Raw genomic sequence first — 27,610 nt, 5'->3', positions numbered from 1 at the left:
AAACAGCTATAAAAACAATATGAAATAATATTGTTATATTGTTATATATTATTCTAGAATAATATTATTATAAAATATTTTTTGTATATAATTATCAAAACAAACAAAAGGATACATATAAGATATAGTGCTTCATTAAAATTCAGTGTGTTCTTTTGGATCAGCACTTGGGCAGTCATGTACAATAGACGTGGCGGTCCCCTTTCGAGCGACCAATGTGCATGATTATCCACTTTCAGCTGGGCGGAGATAGTGTCAGGTGTGGAAGGACGTAAAGAGATGGTAAACAAACACTTTGGCATAATGGCATGCTAATGCTCCGATCTTATCAGCGGCCAAGTTTGTACTTTCCATTCAGGGCTGTTTTCAAGAAGCTGTGAAATGTGCGCTTTTCTTATCTCTTTGTTTCCATTGTGAGGGAGGTCCTTTATCGGGCCAGCCTTCTGTGCAGCCTGTCGTCTTTTGTGCAAAGTTTCATCTATTTGCCGATTGTGTCAAAACACAATTCCAACGGGATTACAATGCACGGCCGCAATCATAAAGAGATACATAAAAAAAATGCATACAGTCAAGCTTTTACATTAAGGCTATTTAACTAGGCAGTCATTTTTCGCTGACGTCTCGCGGCGGATGTTCTTCGTCCGGCGTAACCGGGCCGTTGTGCGTGTGTGTGTGTTGCAGGTGCGTGTGCAACATCGACTGTTCCCACATCAGCTTCAATCCAGTGTGTGCCTCAGATGGCCGTTCCTATGACAACCCCTGCCAGGTGAAGGAGGCCTCCTGTCAGAAGCAGGAACGCATCGAGGTCAGGCACCTGGGACACTGCCAAGGTCAGACTCCAACGTTGCGAAATTTTCCTCATCAAATCGCAAGCGGTTGCCATTGCTCGCAATCCTCGCATCTCCAATAGAAAAAAGAGGGATGCAAATGAAATAACGGCAGAAATGAAACTTACCCTTGTGGCTGAGCAGGTCCAACCTGTGGATCTTGACCATTTCCAGGAAGTTAACGTTCCTTGAACTTCTCAAATGCGACCATGATTTGCAAATGAATAACAAGCACCATCTGTCGGCGAGATGCATTTGTGAGCGCGATCCGACGTGTGAATTCTCATTCAAAGTTGCCCTTCAAAAGGCATCTTTTTCCTTCACAAGCCGATGACAAAAGACAGGGAGAAATAAGAATAGCACACCCCAGAGCCTCCTGCGGGTTCCGCTGCCAACTTGAAAAACACGTCGGCATCACAGGAAGCAGGCGATGCCGTCAAGCGCCAAACGCTGTGCGGGAACATTTGATCAAATAATAAAGCAAAAGCAGCATGGCAAAACTCAATCTGCCAATGCGCCAGGAGAATGTCAAAGAACATCCAGCCGTGGTTTGCTTTTCAGCATCGTCCGTCCGTCCGTCCACGTGGCGGAGGGCGACGCCTTTGCCTTCATCGCATGACGCTAATCTGACAGTTATTGTGGCCGTTAATTACCTTTTCATCTTCCATTTTCCATTCAGCTTTTGTTTACGTTCCAGCCACAGAGATATTTTATTCATCAGCGTGGTTAAAGCCCATAAAGTGGCTCATTTTCTTCTGCAAATCCATGTGGCTGAAGATAAGGATGTTTTGTTTTTTTGGCTGGGAATGATTTTAATTTGACTGCAACTCTTTGCAATTGGCAGAATGTGAGCAAGTTGCGCTTTCATTTGCACCCGTCGCCTCGGTCGGCCATTTTGGAGCGATGGTCACGAAATAAACGAAGGCCGTGCAATCGGTCCTAACTCGCCGTTTGCGTAACACGCTTTGGGTCTGAAAAAGGAGATTGATGACGCTGTACTTTGTGCAATTTGTTTCAATCGGGGGGGAAGCGGCCTCGCTCGCTACGGCCCGAAATTTGGAGGAGCCCGTGTGAAACTCGGAATTAAAGCTGAGCGTGGCGAAAAAACAGGCACACGCGACCAATTTTTCATGGCGATTCCTCAAATACGTGTCGCGACTGAGCGCATGAAAGAAGCGAGCCCACGCTCGCCGCACGCGGCCGCCGCATTTCTTGCTTTTTTTTCTTCTCCTCACAGTGGCTGTGAAAGTGCAAATCAAACTTTGTCAGAGTGACCGTTTCTTTGAAAAGAAAATCAGCGCAACCCGCCGGTAATGAGTGGGAAGCGGCCCTTTTGCTATTATGAAGTGCCATTTTCCAAGCAGAGGCAATAAAGGGAGCAAAAAAATAACAACTCTCTCTTATCTTGTGTGCGTGCACTCAGACTCCTCTCTTTTCTGCCCTTTGTACACCACAAAAGAGAAAATAAAAAACATGGCTCCACTTTTCCAATAGAACATGCTGTCCACATTTATATGCATTAAGTGGCAGGTGCTCTTGCTCCCTGCGCCCTTTTGTCGAGGTCAAATCACATTGAATTCTCTGACCCGCCGCTGTGGCATTTATTCCCACGTGTATCCCCTAATGGCCGGGGGTCAAAGGTCATCGCTTGAACGCAATGTGTCTTTCTGGCCTTTCTTCAGATGGGAACAAAGGCGAAGATAGACATTTTGCACCCACCGACATCACCGGTAAGTGCGTCTCAACGTACGGAGCAGACGCTTCACATACGTTTGCGTGCTTCATGCCTCGCTCTCCGTTTTCTCTCGCCAGGAAACGGACAAGCAGATGGACTCTACACGCCTTGTCCAGATCTCTACAAGAACTACTGCGTACACGGAGACTGTCAGTTCCCAAGTATACCTGCCCAGCCCTCATGCAGGTGCATACACACACACACGCACACATACACGGAAGGTCAGCCCTTTTGTCCTTCATCCCAGCATTGCACAGTCCTAGTGTGAAAATCTCATGCGGCATTTATTCGTTTTTGGAAGCAAATGGGAATTGCGAGATAAGAGATTTCAATCATCCCAAAGAGGAAAAAAAAACCTGTGTTGTGGTGTTTTACAATGAAAATAAGTTTACACTATAGCTAATAACGCTTCGCATTACGTAATCAAATTATATTACGCGCACACAATATTTGAATACACCCTGACTAAACACATTCAATGGATAATGCTATATTTCCAAGGACCATCTTGTGTCGACTGGTTCTCGGTAATAACGAGCCATTCTCAGCAGCTGCTTTGCTGAAAGAGCCAAAGAGAATTGCGAATGCAGTGTGGGGTCGACACCCGAGCACGTTGTCAAGTGTCGTTGCTCCCGCTCTCTGAACGTATTGAAGCGGAGCGCTCGGAATCCTCGGATGCCTTCTCGTCTTTCTCGGGGACATCCATTTGTGGAGCAAAAGAGTCTCGCTCGTGCGTACATACGCCATGTTGCCAGCAGACACACTTTAACTTGGATGACTCGGCTGGCGTCGCTATTTTTGCGCTTGGCTTTGGTTTTCTTTCAACCCTAGATCCACTTTTTACTTGGCTACATGTGGGGGAATAAAAACTGAGCAAGAGGCATTGATTGTTTCATTTCAAACGTCTTAAAAGTTTCAGCGTCCCGTTTCTAAACACAATAGACGAGCTAAGGAATAGCACCGGCGCGGTTTAATGCTTTAAGGAAGGGATATTGACGCTGTTCCCAGACAATATAACAATCGTTTCATTTTGTAAGGGGAGCTCTATTTTCCGTTTTAAGAAATGTTTGTGCTCACAGAATGAATTCACTTCATTTCTCACAGCACCATTGGTGCATCCAACAGAGCTTGTTGCAGCTCTGCTTACCTTTTGGCTTTCTTGTGAGCGTTCCTTGCTGTGGCGGATCTTCACCAGCGTCAGATGCTGAGTCATGGCCGGAGAAACGGTGCAGGGGGCGGTGGGATTATGTCAAGGGTACAAATTGTGACATTTCTGCAAAATTCCAAAAGGCACATTTGAGTCTTAATAAAAGTGTTTGGTCCTCATTGGTGATTAAGCAGCAAATAGCCGCTAATGAGCCGCACGCGGCCACTGCACATTGGTCTCTGGGCTGCACTAACACACTCCAATGCAGACAGCGGAGATGTTAGCTTTGCATAAAAACGCAATGAGAAAGCAAGACGGAAGGAAGGAAGGAAGCGCAACTCTAAGTGCACAGAGGGAATGTGTAATTGTACAGCTAAGACTTCCATCATTTAAGGCGGCCTGATAGTGGAGCAGCCAGAGGGTCTGGATATCTCGCTCAGCGACTATCTCTCGCTCTCTCGCCTCCTTTCTTGCTTGTCTGGATTGACTTTTTTTTTCCTTGCCGTGGTTGTCAGAGACGGGTGGTCACAGATCTTTGCTGCCTCCTAGCGGTCCCACAAATCACAGCTCAGACCTCCCCCACCCACAAGACGGCAAGGTTGAAACGTTGTGTGAGAAGGAAGCTGAACTGTGACCGTATGGATGTTGCACCAAACAAGGCTCAGCCGCTGTTTGCTGGTAACAATCTCCCCCGAGACAGCCAGAAAGCGGCTCAGTGGAAGAAGGCCAGATTGCGAGGCAGAGGCAGACAGGCAGAACGTTAAAAGGTGGACCATTTAGCTCCTCTCAGAGGATAGAGATCATCCAGATTCCCTCTGTCGGTCCGTCCCTCCATCCGTCCGTCCGTGTGTCCGTGTGTCTGTGTGTTGCGGCGTATCCATGAAGAGAAGGCAATGTCTGAGGACCGGCGAGGAAAGCTGAGACACAAGGCGGTCGGTCGCTGGCTGCAGGCAGACGGAAGCCCAGATAAGCGTCACCATGTGCGGCTGCTGTTGGTTTTTGCGCGGCGCGATGTATTCAAGCCGGTGATTTGCCTGACATGCAATTGTCAATACATTCCCATGATCATCTCAAGTTGTTTGGAACATGTTCATTATCTAGTTTTCAAAAAGCCCTCTCGGTCATTCATATTCAAAGAATGAAATAGAAACGAGCTATCAAGTCACTCCGCGTCTTATATCAATCTTGTAATGTATGAATCGAGTGTGACTCATCAGTCAACGATTTCCCCCAGCGGCAAATTGCGCAATAGGCAAGGCCAGATCTCGGTACGCCGATGCTTGATGGCTGATCCCCGACCGGAGCGACCTTCAGCCCGTCTTTTTGATCGATAGTTCAATGGCCGTCGCCACTGGAGCTCGCACGTCTCCCGTGTCTCGCATTGATTATATTCCTCATAACAAGAAATCAGGATGAGGACGGGCAACCCAAAAGAGGAATGGTTTCGGAGATTCTTTGTGCAGTATAATGTCTTGGCCACACATCTGTTTGTGTGAAATCCAACGCATTCAGTTTTTCTTCAGGTGACGCTTGTGTTTGTGTTGTGCTTGCAGCTGCCACTCAGGTTTCAGCGGACCCCAGTGCGACACCAAAGAGTACAACGTGCTCTACGTGGTCCCGGGCTCTGGCAAACTGCACTACGTTCTCATCGCCTCCATCATCGGAGCACTGCAGGTGGTCATCATCTGTGTGGTGGTGCTCTGCATTACCAGGTGAGCCGGACTAATGAGCAGCCACTCTGACCTTGTTTGGGTGCTTTTCTCAAGCCAGATGCGGCACATCCAAACATCCTGCCCCAAGCGTCTAACTGTGCGAGCCACAATTTATTGCACCTCGTAACAAGATGAGCACAAGTAAAGTGTCGGGAGGATGGGGTAAAAGCAATAAAGAGGGAAAATGTATCAGCCCAAAAATATCACGGAATACAGCTAGAATATTATGTTATGTTATTGAGCCACTTGTCAAGAATTCGTACGCCACATGCTCGAAACTATGTTCAGGTATGCACGATGACAACTGTCAGGCAGGGAACAAGGCGGAGGACTCGGATGCAGAGTCTTTCTTTGCACTGATTTATTCCAACAAAAGATGACCAAAAAGACAACTCAAAGCGCCTCTTGCGAGGGAAACACTCGGCAAAAAGTCCAAACAAAAGGCGTCGCACTCGGGCGAGACAAAAAGGACTATGGGTAACAAGGCACTAACAAAAGGCGTCGCTCTGTGGCGAGACAGAAAGGAGGAATCTTACTAGGACTTCGGACGGCAAGGAATCGCTGGTGGTCGGGACGAGGCAAGACACACTGGCACAAGACAAGGTAGACACGGACTAAATACACACAAAAGGGCTGGGACACAGGTGCTGACAATTAGCGTCAATCACACAGGTGCACACAATCGGGATCAGGGAATACAAGACAACAGAAACAGAGGAAGGAACCACGAACTGAAACGGAAGGGATGACAAAATAAAACAGGAAGTGAAGTTACGACACAGACAAGACAGAAATCCGGAAAATAAACGTGACCGCATGACAGACATCATCAATATCAGGATTGGTTGGTGAAGTCCAAATCGATTCCGTAGTTCAAACCGATACATGACGTGATGTTGCCATCCACTTTTCACATTTCTTTTCATCAAATACGATGTGATTTTCCAAACATGTTTCTTCTGTGTGTGTCCCCACGCAGAAAGTGCCCTCGCTCCAACAGGATCAACCGGCAGAAGCAAAACAATGTCCACTTCAGCTCCGAGAACACCATGCGCGCCTCCACTCGACTTATCTGAGCCTGTCGGAAGGAACGGCCGTACGCTTTCCGGAAGGCGTGTCTCGTTAAATGTCCCCCGTCCGCCACACTTTGTAGAGCAACCCCCCCCCCCCAAAATGTAGGATCGACTTCCCCTTCGAGGCCGGGCCCTCCATCTTTCTCTCTCTCTCTTTCTCTCGCCCGCCATGAACTTCCAAGAACGCCGGAGGAGGTCGAGGGGCTACGAACAAAGACAGAGCTGGCGCTTCAGGACTCACCTGCTGAGAATGATGTGGATAGCCTCACTTTCAAGATCTTGCTGGAGAGGACCTTGTGAACTCGGGGCGGGAGCGAGGGGGGGTTTGAGAATACTGAATGTGAGTTTGTACGTGTGAGTGTAAATTAGATGTGTGACTTTTGGTAGATGCGGGTTAGCCGGTGTCTGTCATTTGTAGGCGATGGGGGTAAAAGCAAGGTGGGGGTCGGGGGTAGTGCAAAGCAGGGTAAGGGTGGACTATTAAGGCTTTTTTTTCTTCCCATTTGGATGGGTGGGAGGTTAGGGGTACTGGAAGGGGGGGGGGGGTGCTACACGTGATGCCTTGCACCTTGTGTTAGAGGAGACCCTTGATGGAGGTCACAATGTTATTCTAGCGCTCTCTTCTTTGGTTGTGACAATGACTTCAGCTACTAGGTTCCGTTTCCATGAGTTATTACTACGTTGTCTTGATGGAGTCATTTTTTTCTGTATATGTAAATAAATAATTTATATCACGAAATGTAGCACGGCGGCTCCTTCGTGTTTGTCAGAGCGTACACATAAAGCAGGGGTGTCCAAGTCCAGTCCTCGAGGGCCGCATTCCTAAATGTGTTCCAAGTTTCCCTCGTTAAACACACCTGTGCAGGAGCCTGATCATTGAATCAGGTGTGTTTAACGAGGGAAACTTGGAAAACATGGAGGAATGCGGCCCTCGAGGACTGGACTTGGACACCCCTGACATAAAGGTTATACACATATTGTGCCTATACAGTATTTCTTCAGGTCCTCAGAGAAGGAGGGGCATCTATTGGAAGGGGAAAACCTGCCAGTGTAAATGCAGCTGCTGCAAGACAGAAGCCCGCAGCACAAGACACTGGGAAACAACCCCAAAGCATCGACCGGAGTGTGTAGGTCACGATATTCTTCTACCATGAGTTAAAATAACGGAGCATTTGGTACCCGGGCCTCAGTGAAATACCCACATGTTACAAACCCTAAACATATATACTCAAATGTCATACAACAGAGACATGAATAGAAGATGAGATCTAGCACGCTGGTTGGCGTATGTGGTACTTGCAGTTTGCCCCTACTAGCTTAGCTGCCGTGGGCACGCAGTTTAAAGGGGCGTGTCCTATCAAGCTTCTCGTCCGCGTGCAAAAAGAGGCGGAGCCTAGCCTGATTTGGAGCTGCAGCTTCCGTGTGTGCATCTAAAACGAGACTCTGTGAGATATGCTCTCGATTCTCCCGGGGCAGCCTGCTTGGATATTTTGTGTGAATCAAATTGAGGACATTTCTCATGTAATCTTTAGAACTAGGATTCTATTTCTGTGCATCTTTTTAGATAGAAGTTGCTGTAACGTTGGCGGCAGTTGTCGTGGCCGAGTGGTTAAGGCTTAAACGAGGCTCTGTGAGATATGCTCTTGATTCTCCCGGTGCTACCTGCTTGGATATTTTGTGTGAATCAAATTGAGGACATTTCTCATGTAACCTTTAGAACTAGGATTCTATTTCTGTGCATCTTTTTAAATAGAAGTTGCTGTACTGCTGGCGGCAGTTGTCGTGGCCGAGTGGTTAAGGCGATGGACTAGAAATCCATTGGGGTCTCCCCGCGCAGGTTCGAATCCTGCCGACAACGTTGTCTATTTTGTTTATTTCTCGTTTAAATAAATTTATTTAACTTTTCTGCTGGAGGGAAATAATCAAAAGTGTCTGAATCTGACCTCCAGGAACTTGCCTGTACCTTAATCATTCTTGCTCCCACCACTCTAGGAATATTTCACAAAAATACAAAATCGTTTTGGGTGCAGCATCAAACAGTTTTACTCTAAAGCACTTTTTTGTTCCTTTTGGTACTCCATACTTTGAAAACTATCATGAAGAATGATTGGCCAGTCCAGGCCAGATATTGATTTTGCAATCAACAAATTGTAAGCCATCCAGTAGCGGGAAAAGATTGGCCCTTTTAGCTTGAGAATTGATGCTTTTCCACTTGCAGGGAGCGAGCGTATCATCGCAAAGCAACAAATAACGCAGCAATAACACGCTAAAGCTTCCCGCGTTGCAAAGTGCTCTATTAGCTTTTATGATTGATACTGCCACACACACACACACACACACACACACACACGAGCTTGCCAAGGCTACCTTTAAGTGAACATTTGTCCCACTGCACGCTGTGTTGTGAAACGTGGTCATTTGCAGATCGGTCGCTATCATCTTCGGTTCTGTCTGTCCATCTTGACCCCGCAGGAGCTTTTTTTTTTTATTATTTACTGATGAAAAGTTGCCGATGGGGCATCGACATCCGGCTCGAACCCGTTCCAAGCTAAAGCACCTTATTGTGGTTTCAACAAAATCTTGATTTGCTATTGACGATCACCTTACATTATGTACTTAAGAACAGATACTTGTGCAAAAAAGAATGCAGAATTAAAGGGACAAAAAAGTAGGTTTCATATTCTGAACTCATCCACGGAGGCTGAAAAAGTAACTTGCCGAATTTGTTTGAGATCTATTTTGAAACAGAGTCTCTGCAAGCAAACATTAACAGATAAGCTATTTTGCACATCATTTCATCATATATTCATATGATTCATATTCATATCAGAATCTAACAGCAGAAAGGTCTTCTCGGTTGGTTTCCTTTATGGCTGGCTTGAGATCAGCTGGGCCCAAGCAGAGGCAACACGTTTTGGCTCCTCTGTTCCTGTTTGTTATTCACAACACACTTTCCACAGCAATCAGAAATGTAGAATAACACAGAATAAATCATAATGAAATATTACTCCGACATCAAAATAGCCATTCTCTGTCCAATCAGAATAAGGCCCTGCAGTTTCATCTTTATGCCTCTGGAGGACGCAAAACATACACTTGCCTCTCCAATGCATGGCCCTGCTGTGCAGGGAGAATGAACAAGCGCCAAGTAACCTTTGAATAAATTGGAAAAATAAAATTCATAAAATGCACAAGACGTCAAAACAGGCCTCATTTAAACATCACGCCAATGTTTTCATTTTGCTCTAGAACGTCTTCACATTTGCGTTTGATTGAGGCCTTTGTTTTGTGCTGTTTCAACCGTTGCGTATCAGAGCGTATGTTGCATCCATTGCATACGTGTTATTGGTTGGAAAAAACAGCAACTCTGAAACTTTTGCACTGACGGTGACAGCAAGGCCAGATGAGCTCATTGTTGGGACAGGGATTTCCATTTCCATGTCAGAGTGGCCCCGAGAGCGGAAGGGGAGGGGGGGGGACCACGGGAACACCGACAGATGCACCAAGGCGGCAAGAAAATCATGCAGCTCATTTACAGGAACTCTCCAAACATATTTTCCACTTTGTTGAGTACTACCTTTTCCAATATAGGGAAAGCCTGCAAAAGCATTTGTTTGGAAATGTTCCCGACGTTAGAATAAAGACAACGAAGAGCAAAGAATGACATTTTGCAGGTAGTCCTCGGGGCCCTAATAAGCACATAGTTGACACGTGGAGATGAGCACGAGCTAAACTGGAGCGGTCGGTCTGACGTGAACAACACGACCGGCAAGCACACAAGGACGACTCTCCTGTCAGTAGGGCAAGGCCTGCAGGTTACCATGGCAACCCAGCCCCTCCCTTTGGCTCGCAGGGGAGGTGTTTTCAAAGTTCACAGCATGTTTGTGCTTGTGAGAGAGAGAGAGCGAGAGAGCGAGAGAGAGAGGGAGAGGCCGAGTCGGGTGCGGTGTCGAGCTAAGTCGCTCGCAAAGTTCACTCCTCCTCATTACAGGAGCTCCTCGCGTGGGTCCACTGACCAAAACACCTGTGCAAGCATGGAAGAAGAGCTCCCCCGCGCGGACACGTCCCATCCCGAGACCAGCAGCGTGACGGGCAGCACCCACACCGTCCCGGAGCCCGAAGCCGGGCCCGAGAACGCCGAGCTGCTCATCCCGAGCTTCAGCCCGTCGCCCGCCCAGTCCTCCAACACCCTGGCCCGGCTAGGTTTGAAGAGTCCCACCAGCCCCACGGCCGGCGGCGCCGCCCCGGGAAGCCCGGTGGACCGCGGCCAGGTGAGCGCCATCACGGTGGTGGCCCTGCTGGACAAGCTGGTCAACATGATGGAGGCGGTGCAGGACAACCAGCAACGCATGGAGCAGAAGCAGGCCGACCTGGAGGGCGCCGTGCGGCTGGTGCAGGGCGACGTCAGCCGCCTGTCCAAGACGCACGTGGGCACTTCCAACAGCGTGTGCAAGCTGCTGGAACGCTCGCGCAAAGTCAGCGGCCACCTGAAGGAGGTGCGCGAGCGCTTGGACAAGCAGGCCGTGCAAGTGAAGAAGCTGGAGGCCAACCACAGCCACCTGCTCAAGAGGAACCACTTCAAGGTCCTCATCTTCCAGGTGAGACTGGAATGGCCTTTGCAGACATATTTGCGGCGTTATTTGCTAGAACATTCTCCCCCCGCCAGTCTGCTGTCTTTTGTGATGTCTGATATAAATGTAGCGCATTGACACCATCTTGTTGCAGCTGAGGAACAATGTTGAAGGAAGGAAAGGAGCCTTGTTAGGGCCTTGGGCCGTCCTTTCTGTTGGCCTTGCCTCCTTCCTCCAGCTAATTAGCTCCCATCTGCCTCACCTGGAGGCTGATTAGAGCTTTTAAGAAGAGTCAGGAGCTGCACTCGTGAGGTCATTCCATACATTGGCTCCTCTGCTTTGCTGCAGCAGTTTGTATCGGTTTCCTATTTTTGGACCTTTTTGCCTCGGCTCTCCAGTTCCCATCTCAATTACGAGTTGTGCCTTCTTGTAGCACCAATGTAGGCAATTTTACAATTACTCAGATGTTTGCCATTTGAAGCACTACATCATTTTTTTTCCATTGACATGATTTGAAATGCCAGGTCCAACCCCTTCAAGGCAAATTGGAATGCAGAAAAGTATTTTAGTTTTATAAGATGCAAGTCCTTCACGAATGAATGTCGGCGGCATAGTCGGAAGAGCAAAGCTAGATTATTTGTCGCAAATAAGCATGTTCAGACCAAGTGAGTGCTGGAAGCTACAACAAGCAAGCTATTGAAATTTGGTTTGTAAATTGCAAACAAATTGCCTGCGAGCTCGATTTCATGTCCTTCAGAGCTGCTCAAAACTCGTCGAACAGGAACGTGTCGAGCGGAACTGATTGAGTGTGGAAATCGTCTCAAACAATATTTGCAGCGTTGGGTTGTTGGTGGATGGAGACAAGACTCAACTACCGGGTCGCCATTTTCTAGTGTCTTAGAAGAGCACAAAAAGTGAATTGCAAACTCTGGCTGGCTGCTTAGCATGAAAATTGGCTTTCTGCAAAGGTACGCAGGTCTCGGCGGGCGGAGGGTAAAGGGTGTGTCTGGGAACGGAGCGACGCCGGATAATAGAGGAGGGATCTCGGGCTCCGACCGGATCCGCTTTCACCCCCGAAGCTATTCAGACGGCCACACAGTCGGCTTTCAGACGGCTTTGCCGTCTCAGCCGCCGTTCGGGGTAACTCGAGACACCCGCTGAAGGACATGCGTGCTCTGGCAAAACCGGGGCAGCGGAAAGTTCCTTGCTTCAGATCTTGGTGATAAGGAGGAGGACCCTGACAGGGACATGCTCAGGCTAAGGAAGTGCTGAACATCTCCCGTTGCTGAAGGCTCCAGTAACACCATCAAATGTCAGGAGAGTTCATTGCTTAGGCCTGCGGCTTGAGCAAGTGCACACAAGTGCGTGCGCCCAGCAAGGGAAGCGGGATGGGAGGGACGGCAGGGCAGGGCAGGGGAGGGGAGGGGAGGGGCGGGGGACCGTTGCTATTGTTGACACAGCCGGAGCCACTGAGAGCTCTTAACCATCTTGGTTATCTGGTTTCCCAGGTACCAAAGCTCTGTTGTTCAGGTGCAGCGGGTCCCGAGGCCGTACGTAACACTCCACTTGCTGTTTGCTTGGATCAATTTGATTGGAGCCGAGAGCAACCGCTGCTGAAAAAAACCTTTGTTGGCTTTCAATTTATAGATGAATTCCACGAGGTTACTGGAGAGCAGACATGGCCAACCTTTTGTGCTCCAGCTTTTGGAAATGGACAAAGACAAAAGTAGTCCATTGTTAAAATCAAATAAGAACTTACTGTTAATTACTTTACTGACAATGATTTTGCATGTGTGAGCATGTCGATATTCCGATGTTTTGGGTCAGGCATATGCATTTACAAAGCCGTAAGTGAGGCTTGGCAAGCCAGAGGGTTTAAGCTAGCTGAGATGGGAGTGCCTTTTGTTCATTCCTTTTTTTTTCCAACCCAGCTTTAAAATTGCTTACCGCTCTTTTTGGGCCAAGCCACGTGTCCTGAAGCCACACCTGATTTTGAGTGCCGAGATATGAGCCCTATGTTAAACGGAAACTCTTTTTCGTATATCCTGCATTGACCAAGACGCCTGAACAATTTCCTTAGACTAATCCAAATTCTCAGATCCGACTTTTTCGACGAGGGGAAAATCAACAGCACATAGCAACACCGGGCGGGAGGGGGGCGGCGTCACTTTGCCTGCAAACACCAAAGGATGAAATTCCCTGTCCACGTTTCTGCCTGATGGGGGGAATCGAGAACACTCGTCACGCTGTACGTGCCCACTCAAGCGGAAACACACAACAGGGCCCCAGTGTGTCTGTGTGTGTGTGTGTATGTGGAAAGCGCCCGCCACTGGTGAGCTGTTGACTGCGGTCAGTCAAAAAAGGAAAAAAAAAAAGACAATGGCCTCTGCTACTTTATTGCATTTGCTTCCATAATGAGGACTAACGAGGGCCTTAATTACTTTTTGGGTTTTGGTTGCGGGTGCTGGAGGCTACGCAAACACATAGCGGGTAGAAAAAAGTCTGCGCACTCAAATTTCATTGTGTAATCAATGCACGTTTGAAAACTTTTTTCCTCACCTATAACCTGTTTGAGAGAGAAAGTAAAATTATACAACAGAGTTGCACGACTTGCATTGGAACTAATGAGCAACACAATATTATGCTGTAATGAGACAAGAGCGCTGGGAGAAAAAAAATGCACGATGGAGATCCAAATCGTAATTGCAACGTGACTCGGGGCTGACAACAGTCAAAGCTCGCACACACACATACACACATGCTATCTTTTGAACAAACAAACCCACTTGGAAAGGACAATGCGTCCCTGGGCCAAGCTGCCTCAAGTCTGCTCATGAGATGACATTACATTACACTTTGCACAATGCAAAGGAGATACTTTTTGGAAGAAAGGTTTGGATATGACACGGACATGTGTTTTACATTCCATCAGTCATTGACGCTTGACCAAATAAAGGTGCAAAAAGGTGCGTTCACCAGCCTCACCCCGGAGCTGAGTCAAAGCGAAGACGTGCGCTCTTAAAGTACAACACCATTGCGAGCAAATATTGAGTCAATGAGTGACTGTTGTCCCATTGGAACTTTTCCTGGGTCGCTTTGACCCAAGACTATTTTAATGAAGCGAATTTCCGGAATGAAAAAGAAAACATTGATGTGTTTATTTGCTAAGCGTTTCAATGTTCCAGTTTAATGCAATATTTTTTTTGTCCATTCCCGGGACAAAAAAAATATTGCATTGTGAAAAAAATCCCACAAGGGCAAGTAGACAATGTTGCATTCAAGTACAAAGATATGTAGTTCTTCAAAGAAGGCAAAAAGAATTCTTCCACTGCTCTGCGTAACTGCCAAGGCGACATGCTACGCATATTTTGCATGTTAAGCCAGCCAACGTCGTCGTGACACCGCACTTGAAGGTGGCAATTGACATTTTTGCTGTTTTCGTGAACTCTGAGTGATGTCGCAAGACGCTTACCGAGGTTCATGGCTTCCAAGTACATGGGAAAACAACTTTTCCAGTTTAAGGAGAAGACATGGAAAATAAAAAAAATCATCTCTTATCCAAATGCTCCTATCAGGGCCGTGACATCCGACACAGGAAAAGAGGAAACAAAACGCATTTTAGTTCTCGGGGAGGGGGGGAAGCCCACCCACCCAAATAAAGCATGTCCGATAAGTTGATGACTTCCCCGGTTTATCGGTGGCCGGCGTTACGCAACGGCCAGCCCATGCTGTAAACATGGCGACAATTTGTGGCGGCCTTATCAAAAATGTGCTCCCAACAAACAATGGTCGGGATTATATTTGCAGATCTCAACGCTACTGACACAATCCACTTGAGACGGAAAGAGATTGACACAGACACAATAACAGGAAATGTCAAGGAAGGTCTTTATCATTCACTTTTGTTTTGCGGGGTACCCAATATTTACATTGACTTGGTGAACGTATGACGGGACATAAGGGATCAGATGATTCCATTTCCTTTCTGTCCACTGATGTGCAGCAAGCATGTTGGGACGACCTTGGCAAGGACTTCCTGCAGGATACACGCTCTATGCTGACAAGGCATATCATTTGAGTTCTTTTCACTCATGGCCCAACCCAAAGTTATCCGTGGTCAACCAGGCCAGACGCTAAGGTGAATCCTCTCCGCCTCGTCTCATTGCCACAAGTGAAAGGTCACGTATGTATGTATGATGTGGGAGTGCCTCTTTCCTGCCGCTCTCTCAAATTCTATTTCAAAAACCAAGTTGGTTCTGAACCTGAAAATCTGGTTTACCAATGTATTTTTTCCCCCTCTAGTATAAACTGTGATATCAACAGGTGTGTCCTTTGACTGTTTATGTGGTTAGGTTGTGTTATATTCTGTCATGACTTCCTTGTGCACGATGGTTTCATTGGATGAGACCCTCGGCGTGGTCAAATTCATTTGTAAAGCAACAAATCCTCCCTCATTCCAATGAATCCCATGAATCCATACACACATGCTGAAGTAGTGAATCTTTCCACCTTCTCTTACAAATCCAAATCCCTGGATATATTCATTCAAGTCCGATTCAACTCTGTCCTGTGCTGTCCTGTCCCATCCTGCCCCGATCTGTTGGGTTGAAGTGGTAGAAGAAACGAAGGCTGTTACGTAAGCGTTTGTGCTCTTGGCTTAACTTGCTATGGATGCAAACAAAAGTTTTGCATCGCAAATCTGGATCAAAAATCTTACAGCAGCAAATTACGTAACAAGCGTGGTTGGCAAACAACAAACGTGTTATCACATGAAAATGTCCATCTTTGTTGTTTGGTTTCATTCCAACTTGAAGTATATTTCTCTTTGATCCAAAGTGTTAACAAAAATCTCCGCTGCTCGTTAATCCACAGAGACAAAAGAAGCATGCATGACCATGTCACATTGCATCTCACTTTGAATGGCTGATGAGTATTCAATTAAAATTCTGGGCCTCCAGTGGCAGACTACCATGGCAACCAAACGATCAACAACACCACAGTCAAAGAACAAACTAGCGATGGAAAGCACACAGTAAAGCCTTCAAAATGATATTGTCCATTGTCCTTCTGCATAGCTTGTCACATTCCAGGACCATTTATCATAAAGTACTGTAACAGATTGTTAAGCAAACACTTTATCCCAAGACTGGTCACGGCGTTCCTTTTCTGGTCCTGAAACCATAAGCACGACTGATTTTGTGTAATGGCTGCAGAATATAGATTGTGTATGAACCCTGTGTCTTCCAGATTATCTGGTCCACCCGGTCTGTGGGTAAATTAATAACAGCGAGACGGTGAGAGGCGCATTGCACGGTTCCTTACGAACCTGAAGCACTCCGAGAATGAATGTCTCGCGAGCTGCCCTGCATTCTCGGAAAGCCACTCATTCTTAAACACAAAACTATTTCTTGACATTTGAGGTTACTTGCTTCACCTTTAAGACTTTTTGAATGGACGATTAGGGAGATCGACGAAACTCTTCGGGTACGAAGCGTTCTTCAATTGACACTGGGTGGGTTTATGATTATTCTGTGAGCTTGATCTCAGTGTACTTTCTGCTTGAGTGAAGAAGCAAGACATTCATTTGTAACGCCTGCTCAACTTTGACATGATCATTTTTCAAATGGCAGTCCGTCGGTTTGTTGTTTGGAAAAATGAAAAACGTTCTTGAGCGTCTTCTAATCATGTTTGTCTTTTTCTTCCTTAACAGGAAGACAATGAGATACCCTCCAGCGTGTTGGTCAAAGATTCCCTCAAGACTCCACAACCCAGCCTTTATGACGCAGAGTCCACTCAGCCCAGCAGGTCTAACGCCGGCTCCGTCGACGGTCTCCAGTCCGTCAACCTTTCCTCGGACGAGGATCAGTCGGTCGGCAGGGCGGAGAGCGAATTTCTGGAGTGCGAGGCTGCCGGAGGAAGTTCCAGTGGGTTTGAACGAAGGTCTGACAAGTTCAAGCGCTCCAGTCTGAAGAAGGTGGACAGCATCAAGAAGAGCATCGAAAAGAAGATGGCACAGATCACCACTAAGATCGTACCACCGGAAAAGCGCGAGAAGATCATAAAGACCCTCAGTCCCACCCACCCCAGGAGCCCCTCCGCTAAAAGCTCCACATTCAAGGTGTCTCCCATGACCTTCAACGTCAAGAAAAACAGAGATGGCGAGCTTCCTTCGCAAGACCTGGAAGAGGCCCACGTGGAGATGGCTCCGCTGGAATGCTTATCCGGAGAGATGGAGTTGGACCAGGAAGCTGCACAGAAGAGTCAAGAAATGCTGAGTCAGTCCGCCGCAGGCGGCGTAAAGGCGGAGCTGACCGTCAACGGCGACACACAGAAAGTCCAATGTGAAATAAACGGCAATCGTTCGGCCGGTCTCGCCGTCCCCGAGCGCGACGACGACGTCGGCGAGGATAAAGAAGAGGAGGAGGATGAAGAAGAGGAGGGAGCCCGCAAAAGTGAAGAGAAGCAGTCCTTGGCAGCGGCTACAGAAACAGTTGCTGTCAAGCAAATGTCCTAATTTGTGAATAGTGACTTGAGAATAGGTGGAGGTTTAACATAGTACAAGAAGATATAGAAGAAGCTCAGATGAGGTTGAAAATTCTTCTTGTCATTTCTATTGTGGTGAATGCGGCTCATTAGTTCTGTCAGAAGACAACCCAATTGGCATCACAATCATGGAGTTGACCATAGACAAAATTTTCAATATGGAACAGGTTGGATCAGAATCTAGCTCCACATCTGCCCAGTTTGTTTGTAATGTTCCGATGCAGTAGCAGCGCATCTCCTAGGCACCGGTCCAGGTATCTCCCTCCTCCGTCACTCTCCAGAAAAACAGCCGCCCTCTCTTTTCCCCTATCTGAAAACAAGTCAATCTTTGGCAACAAAACTTCTGCGGTAGTTGGATGTTGCCAGGTTGTACAAAAGGAGGAATGGGGATCCATGGGGTGCTCTTCAAGGCTGTTGGTGTGCTTTTCCAGGGAATATGTGCCCAATTTGCCACTACTGTGTCTATGCAGTAGCGGTAGCTCATCTAGTACAGCAACTTAACATTGCGTAAAATGTCTAACACCCAAGAATGTTGTAATCACACACTGACACTTAAGCATGAAAATAGAGTACTGACAAAAACAAAGTATAAGCATAGGTGTCAAACTCAAGGCCCGGGGGCTAGATATGGCCCGCCAACTCATTTTATGCGGCCCGCAAAGACATAGTTTGCATCAACTTTGTGTCATTACTAAAATGACAAACTGTCTTCACTTTTTAAAACTAGAGATTTTGCTAGCAATTTTTATGACCATTCAACTTTTAAACGTTTTGTTTTGAAGCCTGTACTGTATAAGACGTTGACAGTTATAATGGCCCTCGAGGGAAACTGACAACAATGCGGCCCGTGACAAAAATGTGTTTGACACCCCGAGGATATATCTATCTATCAAACAATGATTTGCAACTTGGAAGATTCAAATGTTTCGTGATTACTTTGTAACCATGTTACCGGCTGCCTCTCCTGCGGTGACATGCTACAGCATAATCCTGCAGCATCTGCAACATGCACAAGCGGGTATGAGGAATTGCACTCCTGAAGGAATGGATTCCTGTGATTTGGGGAGATAAGAAGAATGGTAAAACATGGCCGCCGACCACTTCATTTTCAAAATATTTTTATATGACCTTGTTGAAGTTAAACACAAGCACATTCCTTTTAGTCTTACTCGAGCTCCCGTGTAAGTTTGTTAATGAAAAGAGGGGACGGGTGGAAATGTGACGTGGTGTAGAAGATGTTGTGAAGTCACACAACAAAGTCAATATTTTCTGTCTATTTTTACAAAGCGTCTGGCTAAGTTGCAAGTGGGGGCGATATGGCCAAGAGTCTGCCGCATGACAAAGTGCTGCCTCAGCAAGAGTCAAATCTTTATGGCCGTCGGCTATTTTGGGTCTGTGGGCTATGTTTAAATTGGCCAGTGGTGGTTTCATTAAGTGCAATTCTTTGGGATTCTGGAGAAGGAGAGGTGAGCGTGCGGCTCTGGAGGGAGCGTCTACGTTTGTTACCGGTCACTTTTTCAAACATAGACTCAAGAGGTTTGAAAAGTCGCTTTGTTGGCAACACAGTAGCCCTCACTTTGTTTCAATGCCATAACTCTGCCCCCAGTTGTCATGGTAATAAAAGCATGAGACAGGACCACACACCCAAAACAAAGTAATTTCAACTAGTGTGAGATGAGGGGATGTTAGTTGTGCTGTAATTCTTTATCATTGATATGTTTTAAGCAAAAAGCCTCTCAACTTATATTAAGACACCTGGGAACTGTTTTAATTTCCATGTTTGCTCATTTTATGTTGTATGGGATCTAATAAAGTTAGACGTGCAGCAACACACTGTATTTACCATTTTTTTTCTCAAATAAACAATTATAGTTCAGCATGATTTGTCTTTTTCTTCTCAGAATAATATTCAAATAAGATGTAACACTTTGCAAATGGTGTGGTCGGGTGATTTGAATCTTGCAGGGAATGAGCTATTCTCCGCTTCTCATCCTTGATTTCATTGCTGTCATTGCTTTTCTTTTCAGCTGTAATTGCTTTTGTTTATACATATATCCATTTTTATGAATGTTGCCCTACTACTGGTCTGAAAACAAGACCTCATAATCTTTGTACTTTGGATATACATTTAGAAACTAAACAAATAATGATGATAATGATAGCCATAGTACTAAATATGATAATAATACGGCACTGATGACTGATGTTGCTTTTCTACCTTCACTGTAGATACTTAAGCGAGCAGGAAACCTCAACCAAAGATGTTTCCCTCACACCAGCAGTGTATACGCTTGTTGCTAACATCTTGTAAACATGCAAGGATTTCAAACTTTAGTGTCACATGCATGAATAAAGAAAAAAATAAAACCCTCAATTGTCATCTGTGCACCTTTTTTCATCTTTGCACCTTTTTCCAGGTCAAATGAAGATTATGTTTTATTTACTGGCGGGTGAGAGTGCTGCTTCCTTTTATTGGTACTGTATCTTATAGGCCCCGCAGGCACAACAGTCAACATTTGTTAGGATCTAGTCGAATTAAGCCCTCCTTTCAATGTGATTTTGTAACTTAAACCAAACCAGCATGCAACATGGTTGCAATAGTGAGAGAAATGTTGTTCTTGTCTCCCTCCTGCGACTGCATTACGACAATGCCTCCCGTATATACTGAACAATTCTTCGAAACGATAGATGTCATGATTTGAAATTACTACGGATGTGTACATGAGTACACGTGCGTACGTGCACGCACACGGGTATAACCATAGAAAAGTCTTACATCTGGCACAACGTATCTACTGTCACGGTGGCCGAGAGGTTAAGGCGTTGGACTCGAAATCCAATGGGGTTTCCCCGCACAGGTTCGAATCCTGTTCGTGACGTTTTTGTCATTCGTGTCGCTTTGTGTGTCCTGCTGTCAATGTTAACATATGTTATTTGTTTAACAGATTTAGTGTATACTCTCTCGTGTAATACAAGCAAACGATTAATTTACTGACGTTTACCCAACGCCGTGTCCTGTCCTCTGCTTTGGTTGGCTTTCAACATTCGGAATGCATTGGGGGTATAACTAATTACATCAGTTATTTTCTACAAAGACACATTAGTTGTATCCATTTTTAATGCAATGTTTGCGCAAATAAACATTTGGTAGCTCTGTAAATGAAGTCACATCCGAGCTTTCTTTTGGACATAAGTGGGGAAAAATGCCTTTCGAAACGTACATCCCCTCTAAATGACAAAAATGGAACTGGCCAAAGTGTATAAATAATCGGCAGCCCGGAATGCGTGACGACTATGACGTCCCGAGGCATAGTAGAAGACTGAAAGCATGGCTTTCTGTGGCTATCAAAAACTTGCTTAGCTGACCAACTGCGCATTTTGTGCACATTTATTTAGACATGAAAACGTAGCGAGGCTATTTATTCGAACTACTGACAACTTTGGCCGCCTGCTCATTTATAGGGACACACACCGGTTAGATAAACTATTTCCAGAAAACGCAACACAAAGGAATTGCGGTCGGTTAGTGTTGTGAAAATTATAAATTCATTTTTTTATCTCGAGGCCTAGAATTTCATTTCAACTCAGCAACGAGCCTAAACGTCAACTAATATTGACTGAGAACTCGGGGCTTTCCAGCCCGGTAGTTTATTTTTTTTAATGTAGTTCGGCGCTTGCATTGCGAAATACTAAGTCTTTCGCGTGTCTATTTTTTTTTTTATTATTATTCGAACCCTGTAATTATGACAGCCCGCGGTCATTGGCGATAACCATGACAAGAAACTCGACTCGCCAAATGAAAGAAAGTAGCTAACAGCGAGCTAACTGTCGTTGTAGCCAGGTAGCGGCTAGTTAGCACTACCAGCAGAGCTATCGCCATTGTTGTTCAAAGGTGATTTTCTTCTTATTTGCTCTTGTGATCAACGTGTGTGATTTGACTCCAAAATAGGTAGTTGTGTTCATAAACGATCGCTTTTGGGTGTTTCGGCGTTTCCCATAACTAATATGCTAGCGGTGCTACTGCTAACATAGCTAGGATACTATCTGCTTGCTTGCTAATTTGCTTGGGTGGCATCGACGCGGACAATGGCAGCGGCCTCGACTGAGGCGGTGTTCTTGATTAAAGACGTCAAGCCCGGCTCCAAAAACCTCAATATTGTATTCATCGTTTTGGAAATAGGTAAGTGTTAAAAAGTATTAGCCCACACGGTGGCTCTTCACTGTCCTTTGCTCGAGCCGCGCATGCTCTTAAAGGGCCAGGCGCGTGTTGTGACTTTACTTTTCTGGCAACTGTCAAAGGTCGAAATTTTGCGACGTTTCGTTCCCACGGTGGTCACGTGACACGAATTTGGACGCAGGTCGGAAGGCAAACAGACAAGCCATGATTGCAGGAAACATTTGTGTCAAAAACGTCCAGGCTGTGGATACGAAACAACTGGATGGGAACCAGCAAGTGCGACTGTAACTAATAATCATCACAGATATTTGCAGAAGCAAAAAAAGGAACTTTTGGGCTGGAAATTACATGCACAACACAGTCGTGAAGTTACCCTTAGAGTAATGTCACAGTCAAATGTCAACAGTAAAATTTGCTCTTGTACCTTGGAAAGACCGGTCCTTATACCACCTTGCAAAACAAATGTTTTTTTAAATTATAAACACAAATGTAAATCTTCTGCCATTAAGGTTTGGAACAAAAGGCCCATGAATGCAAAGCAAAACCTCATCATGAGTGTGGCACTAAATGACCATGCCTTCTTTCAACGTTGAAACGTAATTACGAGCAACAAATATTTGTATGAAATGCTTTCAAGACACAAATGTAGCAGTCAAATGAAAACCAAGAAGTTACGGTGGTAACTCGCCAATAAGATGGGTGGCAGTGACTCTGCTTTTGTGTGCTATTGTCGTTGCTCACCTCAAAATATCTTTGGAGTGTAGTTTCATAAATATCTCAAGTTTGGCAAATTCTTTGATACTAGGACGAGTGACCAAGACCAAAGACGGTCACGAAGTGCGATCCTGCAAGGTGGCCGACAAGAGCGGCAGCATCGCCATCTCCGTCTGGGACGAGCTGGGCAGCCTCATTCAGCCTGGCGACATCATCAAACTCACCAGAGGGTAAGCGAGGAGCTGTTTGCTCCCGAATTGTCCAAAAGTGGTGTTGAATGGGTGCGTGGCTTCTGTCTTCAGATATGCATCCATATGGAAAGGCTGCCTGACACTTTACACCGGAAGAGGTGGCGACCTGCAGAAGATTGGCGAGTGAGTGGCATGGCTTATCTGCAAGGCATGCGAGGGCCACATGGAAAAGAAATGTTTGGATATCACAATCATTTTCTTCTCAGTTTGTGACAAGTTGAAAACAATCGACAAGAAAAAACAAAAAAAAAAGTCTCCACTGCCTCTTTTCGAAACTTTCTTTGTGCCTTTTAAAGCGTCTTTGCTTGTCCTTCACAGATTTTGCATGGTCTATTCGGAAGTGCCCAATTTCAGCGAGGCCAATCCGGAGCTGCTCGCTCAAACTAACCAGCAAAACAAGTCGGTGAGTGACGGCGACCCAGTTGGCCCAAATAGAGTTGACGTGCGGCCATGTTGCAGACGATGTGAAGCGTGCCCTATTTCTTTGTCCGACAGGGGAAACCCGACCAGAATCCCAGGGGAAACTCTCCACCCAATCAAAATTCAGGTACATCAACTGCACCAGGTTAGTCGTTGAGCAACCAAAGTGATGAGATGTTTTTTTATTCACGTGCGCACGCTTTTGTGAAAATAGTACAAGGATCAACTGTTGGATTCCATCTTGTAACATCTTGGCAAAATCTGCATCTAATGATGGCGTCTCGTATTGCACAGGTAACGGCTCCGTGCCGCCCTTTTCCGCAAACAGCAACGGCGGCGGCAACAACAACGGCGGTGGCGGTCCCGCAGCGGGCGGTGCCCGCGACTCTGCGTACGGGCGGCCAAACGGCCGGTCGCCCGGGAACGGAGCGGCTCAGTCTTCTGCAGTCGGACCCCCGTCTGCTAAGTCGTCGGTTAGCATTAGCAACGGCAGGGACCCGCGACGTGCCAAAAGATGAAGTTAGGCGGGGCTCTCTACTGTCCCCTTTGAACCTCACTTCAAGTCATTGTCAGTCACATGTCGAGTAGCCGCTTAGTTGTTCAGTACAGATGAGATTGGGTCCTCGACCGCTTGGGAGTCTGCGCGTGCACCGCTGGAACTTGTTAGGTGGACTCCAGCCCCCTTGAAGGAACCCGCTAAATGTTAGCACAAGTCAAATTCTGGCCTCTTCTCCAACTCTACTTGAACACACTGTGCACTTTTGCTTCATTTGCATGTGAGGAACATTTTTCATGTCACAAAAAGCAAAGCGCAATTTTTGTGGGAAGGTCGACCACATTGCCAAAGGGTGCCAAAGGGTGCGTTGTTCGTCGTGGAGCTTTACAAAGGGCAGTTTGCATCTTTTGTTTGTTTCCCCTTCTAAAAGTTTCTCAATTGTACCATCCGTAAAGTTGGACCACTTGGAGCTCAGCTAAGACAGTTCACCAAATAAATTTGACCACGGTTGTGAAACAGACTTTGTCTTTTTTTTTCTTTTTTTAATCCAAATAAAAATGTCACTAGCATGTGAACCAGTTGGCCATGAAGCAATGTCCCACCTCAAGAGTTTCAACATTTGTTGCACCAAGCACCTTACATAGCGACTCTTGCCGTTGGCACATTTCTCCTCCTTTAGATTTCACCAACACTTGCGTATATGTCCAAGTTCCCAAGTGGCTGTAATTTTGATGACGTTGCGCACATATTTAGATTTGAGATTGCAGACAGCAAAAACCCCATCCACCTCATCAAATACGAACCCCATTTGCTACTGCATCTCAGGTGCCCGATGTGTGGAACGCACGAGTAGCGAGGAAGGAAATCTGACATCCGACGTGTCAACACCGATGTGTCAGTCATGAGCTGCACCGGAAACTTCCTCAACCTTAGCGGTCAGGCCGTAATCATGTGCTAGTATTTCGGTTTCGCTGTGTGTTGACACTACGGGGCCCCAGATGTCCACAGACACCATCTGAACACTCCCCTGAGCTTCACTCCAAAAAGGATCATCTCCACATCTCAACTATTTTTATTTATTTCTTTTTGGAAGACCATCTCAAGCATCAACTTCAGCAGAATCACAAAAGGATTCACCAAAGCATAAAGAAGACAAGCCGAGCACCAGCAACAAGCATGAGTAAGGACCCGTTTCTTAAATCTGTGATGCTTCCATAAAGTTAGGTGAACTGTGAAACTCCAGAAGTTAAATTGGCAAATTTGAATTTATCGACACAAAAGAGCTGCAAGGGAGCACAAAATAGAGGACAGGTGATGGGAGGAGTGTCACAAAAGACATAGTATTTCATCTTCCTTGTCCGCTTGTGACACACTTTGGCCTCTCGCCTGCCGCACAGGAGCCACCACAATGACTGGCAAGTACATACTCGAATCCTTCAAATGAAATGATCCTGCAATTTGTGTGTTCTCAAGTTCCAACAATTGTTTAGCCGCTGCTTTTGCCAAAAAACAAAGCCTCGAAATTGTCACAGATGCGCGTATGGTTATCGTGACGATTGACGGGTGACAAAGGCAGAAGTCAGTCGGGACGACGTCCGAATCTGGAGTGTAACTTTTTCTCGCTCTCCCCCTCAGATCTAAGCTCTGTGTCCTTCACCATCGACTTCTACGAGTACAACTACAGTGACAACTACACCGACTTCGTCTTGAACCCCGACACTGTACCCTGCGACCCGTTCAGCATCCCGGCCGTCGCCGCCATTTTTATCAGCATCTTCTACATCGCCGTCTTCCTTTTGGCTATTCCCGGGAATCTGGTGGTGGGCCTGGTGATCGGTCTGAGCAAGCAGGCGCTCCCCCCGTCGGACCTCTACCTCCTGCACCTGGCTGTGGCCGACCTCCTGCTGGCCATCACGCTCCCGTTCTGGTCCACCTCCGTCTCCAAGGGTTGGGTGTTTGGAGACGCGCTGTGCAAAATCATCACCATCGTCCAAGAGCTCAGCTTCTACTCCAGCATCCTCTTCCTGACCTGCATCAGCGTGGACCGCTACACGGTCATCGTCCGAGCCATGGAGACCCGCAGGTCCAACCGGCGGCTGGTGAGCTGGGGAATCTGCGCGGCGGTCTGGAGCGTCGGCGCTCTCCTGTCCCTCCCGGGACTGCTCTACTCGTCCTTCTCGTCCTCGGGTCATATGGTGTGCGCCGAGTTCTACGACCCCGCCAGCGCCGACGAGTGGCGCCTGGCTACCAGGGTCCTCCGCCACTCTCTGGGTTTCGTGGTGCCGCTGGCCGTCATGCTTCCTTGCTACGGCATCACCATCCAGCGCCTCCTTCGCATCCGGGGTGGGCTCCAGAGGCAGCGGGCCATGCGGGTGATTGTGTTTGTGGTGGTGGCCTTCCTGCTGTGCTGGACGCCCTACCACATCGCCGTGATGACGGACACCTTCTTCCGCGCCAGGATAGTGCAGTACGGCTGCCCCGCCCGGATAGCGGTGGACCGGGCCGTGCTGGCCACCCACAGCCTGGGCCTGTTGCACAGTTGCGTCAACCCGGTGCTCTACGCTTTTGTGGGCGAGAAGTTCAGGAGGAGGCTTCAGCAGCTGATGAGGAAGGTGGGCGTCCTGGAGAGAACCTCGGTGTCCCGGGGCAGCAGGTCTTCGCTCTCGTCCGAGGTCACGTCCACCTTCATGTAAAACCAGCTCACCTTTTATGCGGAGAACTCGCGAGGGACGCTTGCCGTCTGTCGGCTTGTCTTAGCTTGCAGTCAATATTTTGCTCCCTGTCTATTTCTGCAAAGTTTCCCAAGGTATGACCTGGAAGCTCGGCTGGCAGCAGATGTGCCACTTTCAAAGTGAACATGTGTTCCCAGCTTCTGGCAACCGGCACATTACTACGTTGTTTGTTCATGGCTGCTCCTTTCAGAGCGATATGATTGAATCATCCATGTTGGCTTTGCACACGTGACATTCATTTGCAGTCCAAACGCCGAGGGGTGAGCATCTCCAGCTCTCCACACGTCTCCAATAGCACCACAAAAAGATGCGAGATTTTCTCCAGAGTGGTTGGGAAAGGCTCTCCCTGGTTGTCATGGTAACTAAAGCCATACTTGCATCCTGCGTTTGCATGACACAAGAACCTCTGACTCCAACCACAGTGAAAGGCAGGCATTCCGTCTTCTGCATATTTTTAGTCTTGTCTTTGTGTGTTTTGATGGAAGAATGTCAGATGCCTCTTAACTCATTCACTGCCGTCAATTGTACTGAATGAGACACCCAGAAAGTGTTTTAAATTCTGCTTGTGTGGGTGTGATATACATTTAAGATCCCAACATTTAAATATAATGTAGTAGTGAAATAAAATTAGCATCAGATGATGCACAAAATAGCAAGTCACAGCCTCTTAAATGTGTTATGTGAGAAATGTGAGAAAATATGTTTTGCAACATGTGTCAACGTGATGACAAAACAGGATGTTTTGTACCACCTCAAGGACAAAAGGAGCTTTTTTTCTTTACTTGGTGGTGAAATTGAATCTCTTTGGGTTTGAAGTTAGCAATTTAATCATTTTGATGATTGAGAGGATGATTAATATCCAAAGGCATATGACTGCCTACCGCCTAAAGGTCAAGCACCTGAACTGAATCAGGAGTGATGAGCCGAGTCTTGATTTGATCCTGTCACGTTTTATTAGACCTCATAATCCAAGAAGGAAAACAAACTCTGCAAATTAAAATGCCTTTCTGTGTGCACACGCTCCAGTTGAGCCGATAAAAATGATTATATTTGCAGTTACTATGACAACGGAGAAATGGAAATAGTCTTGTCAACACGTGATGTACTGATTCCCGATGCATGCACACTTAACACATCTCAACGTACAGTTGATAAGCATCCTCCAATTGTTGGACGGATTGTGTGGACATTCTCGTTAATACAAAAGAGGAT

The 27,610-nt window shown here is 46.7% G+C and overlaps 4 protein-coding genes, 1 long non-coding RNA gene and 2 other non-coding genes across 9 annotated transcripts in view; 6 read left to right on the top strand and 1 right to left on the bottom strand.

Moving 5' to 3' along the window:
• Positions 1-7,237, top strand: part of tmeff2a (transmembrane protein with EGF-like and two follistatin-like domains 2a) — a 50,122-nt gene extending 42,885 nt beyond the window's left edge. The window contains exons 6-10 of the mRNA XM_088383967.1: positions 682-830; positions 2,510-2,557; positions 2,640-2,748; positions 5,263-5,421; positions 6,401-7,237. Coding sequence (XP_088240093.1) covers positions 682-830; positions 2,510-2,557; positions 2,640-2,748; positions 5,263-5,421; positions 6,401-6,497 — 562 coding nt within the window. The 3' untranslated portion in view covers positions 6,498-7,237. The remainder of the gene's footprint in view (positions 1-681; positions 831-2,509; positions 2,558-2,639; positions 2,749-5,262; positions 5,422-6,400) is intronic.
• LOC148393802 (uncharacterized) lies at positions 977-6,010 on the bottom strand. Its single transcript, XR_015860116.1, has 3 exons — positions 5,958-6,010; positions 3,710-3,835; positions 977-1,065 (listed from the first exon to the last, which is right to left on the bottom strand). It is a non-coding gene; the product is annotated as an uncharacterized LOC148393802 (long non-coding RNA).
• Positions 7,238-8,270: 1,033 nt separating the features above from the next.
• trnas-aga (transfer RNA serine (anticodon AGA)) lies at positions 8,271-8,352 on the top strand. Its single transcript has one exon. It is a non-coding gene; the product is annotated as a tRNA-Ser (tRNA).
• Positions 8,353-10,392: 2,040 nt separating this feature from the next.
• Positions 10,393-19,982, top strand: LOC148393799 (caveolae-associated protein 2-like). The gene is made up of 2 exons (XM_088383446.1): positions 10,393-11,092; positions 16,776-19,982. Exons 1-2 carry the CDS (start codon positions 10,529-10,531, stop codon positions 17,577-17,579), a joined length of 1,368 nt encoding a protein of 455 aa, XP_088239572.1. The 5' UTR covers positions 10,393-10,528; the 3' UTR covers positions 17,580-19,982.
• A 423-nt stretch (positions 19,983-20,405) lies between these two features.
• Positions 20,406-20,487, top strand: trnas-cga (transfer RNA serine (anticodon CGA)). The gene has a single exon. It is a non-coding gene; the product is annotated as a tRNA-Ser (tRNA).
• A 400-nt stretch (positions 20,488-20,887) lies between these two features.
• Positions 20,888-24,186, top strand: nabp1a (nucleic acid binding protein 1a). Of its 2 annotated transcripts, none has more exons than XM_088383497.1 (6): positions 20,888-21,788; positions 22,591-22,729; positions 22,802-22,873; positions 23,069-23,153; positions 23,246-23,297; positions 23,465-24,186. In XM_088383497.1, the coding sequence occupies exons 1-6, from the start codon at positions 21,695-21,697 to the stop codon at positions 23,686-23,688; spliced, it is 666 nt and encodes a 221-aa protein (XP_088239623.1). In that variant the 5' UTR covers positions 20,888-21,694; the 3' UTR covers positions 23,689-24,186. The 2 variants fall into 2 exon arrangements, with proteins under 2 accessions (XP_088239623.1, XP_088239622.1); XM_088383496.1 differs by having other exon boundaries at positions 20,889-21,788; positions 23,246-23,315.
• A 114-nt stretch (positions 24,187-24,300) lies between these two features.
• cxcr1 (chemokine (C-X-C motif) receptor 1) lies at positions 24,301-27,054 on the top strand. 2 transcript variants are annotated; one of them, XM_088383494.1, is made up of 3 exons: positions 24,301-24,846; positions 24,948-25,081; positions 25,302-27,054. In XM_088383494.1, the coding sequence occupies exons 2-3, from the start codon at positions 25,075-25,077 to the stop codon at positions 26,357-26,359; spliced, it is 1,065 nt and encodes a 354-aa protein (XP_088239620.1). In that variant the 5' UTR covers positions 24,301-24,846; positions 24,948-25,074; the 3' UTR covers positions 26,360-27,054. The 2 variants fall into 2 exon arrangements, with proteins under 2 accessions (XP_088239620.1, XP_088239621.1); XM_088383495.1 differs by lacking the exon at positions 24,948-25,081.
• Positions 27,055-27,610: the final 556 nt, after the last annotated feature.

Source organism: Syngnathus floridae, chromosome 8 (genome assembly GCF_059516105.1).
Source record: "Syngnathus floridae isolate MCC-2025c chromosome 8, RoL_Sflo_1.0, whole genome shotgun sequence".
In the NCBI taxonomy this organism is placed as follows: domain Eukaryota; kingdom Metazoa; phylum Chordata; class Actinopteri; order Syngnathiformes; family Syngnathidae; genus Syngnathus; species Syngnathus floridae.
This window is presented reverse-complemented; position numbering and strand designations above follow the sequence as displayed.

Excerpts from the sequence above, each read along its gene's own strand:
- LOC148393799 (XM_088383446.1), top strand. The coding sequence starts at position 10,529 with ATGGAAGAAGAGCTCCCCCGCGCGGACACGTCCCATCCCGAGACCAGC. Across the intron at positions 11,093-16,775 it reads TCAAGGTCCTCATCTTCCAG|GAAGACAATGAGATACCCTC; the intron begins GTGAGACTGGAA and ends CTTCCTTAACAG.
- nabp1a (XM_088383496.1), top strand. The coding sequence starts at position 21,695 with ATGGCAGCGGCCTCGACTGAGGCGGTGTTCTTGATTAAAGACGTCAAG. Across the intron at positions 21,789-22,590 it reads ATTCATCGTTTTGGAAATAG|GACGAGTGACCAAGACCAAA; the intron begins GTAAGTGTTAAA and ends CTTTGATACTAG. Across the intron at positions 22,730-22,801 it reads ATCATCAAACTCACCAGAGG|ATATGCATCCATATGGAAAG; the intron begins GTAAGCGAGGAG and ends TTCTGTCTTCAG.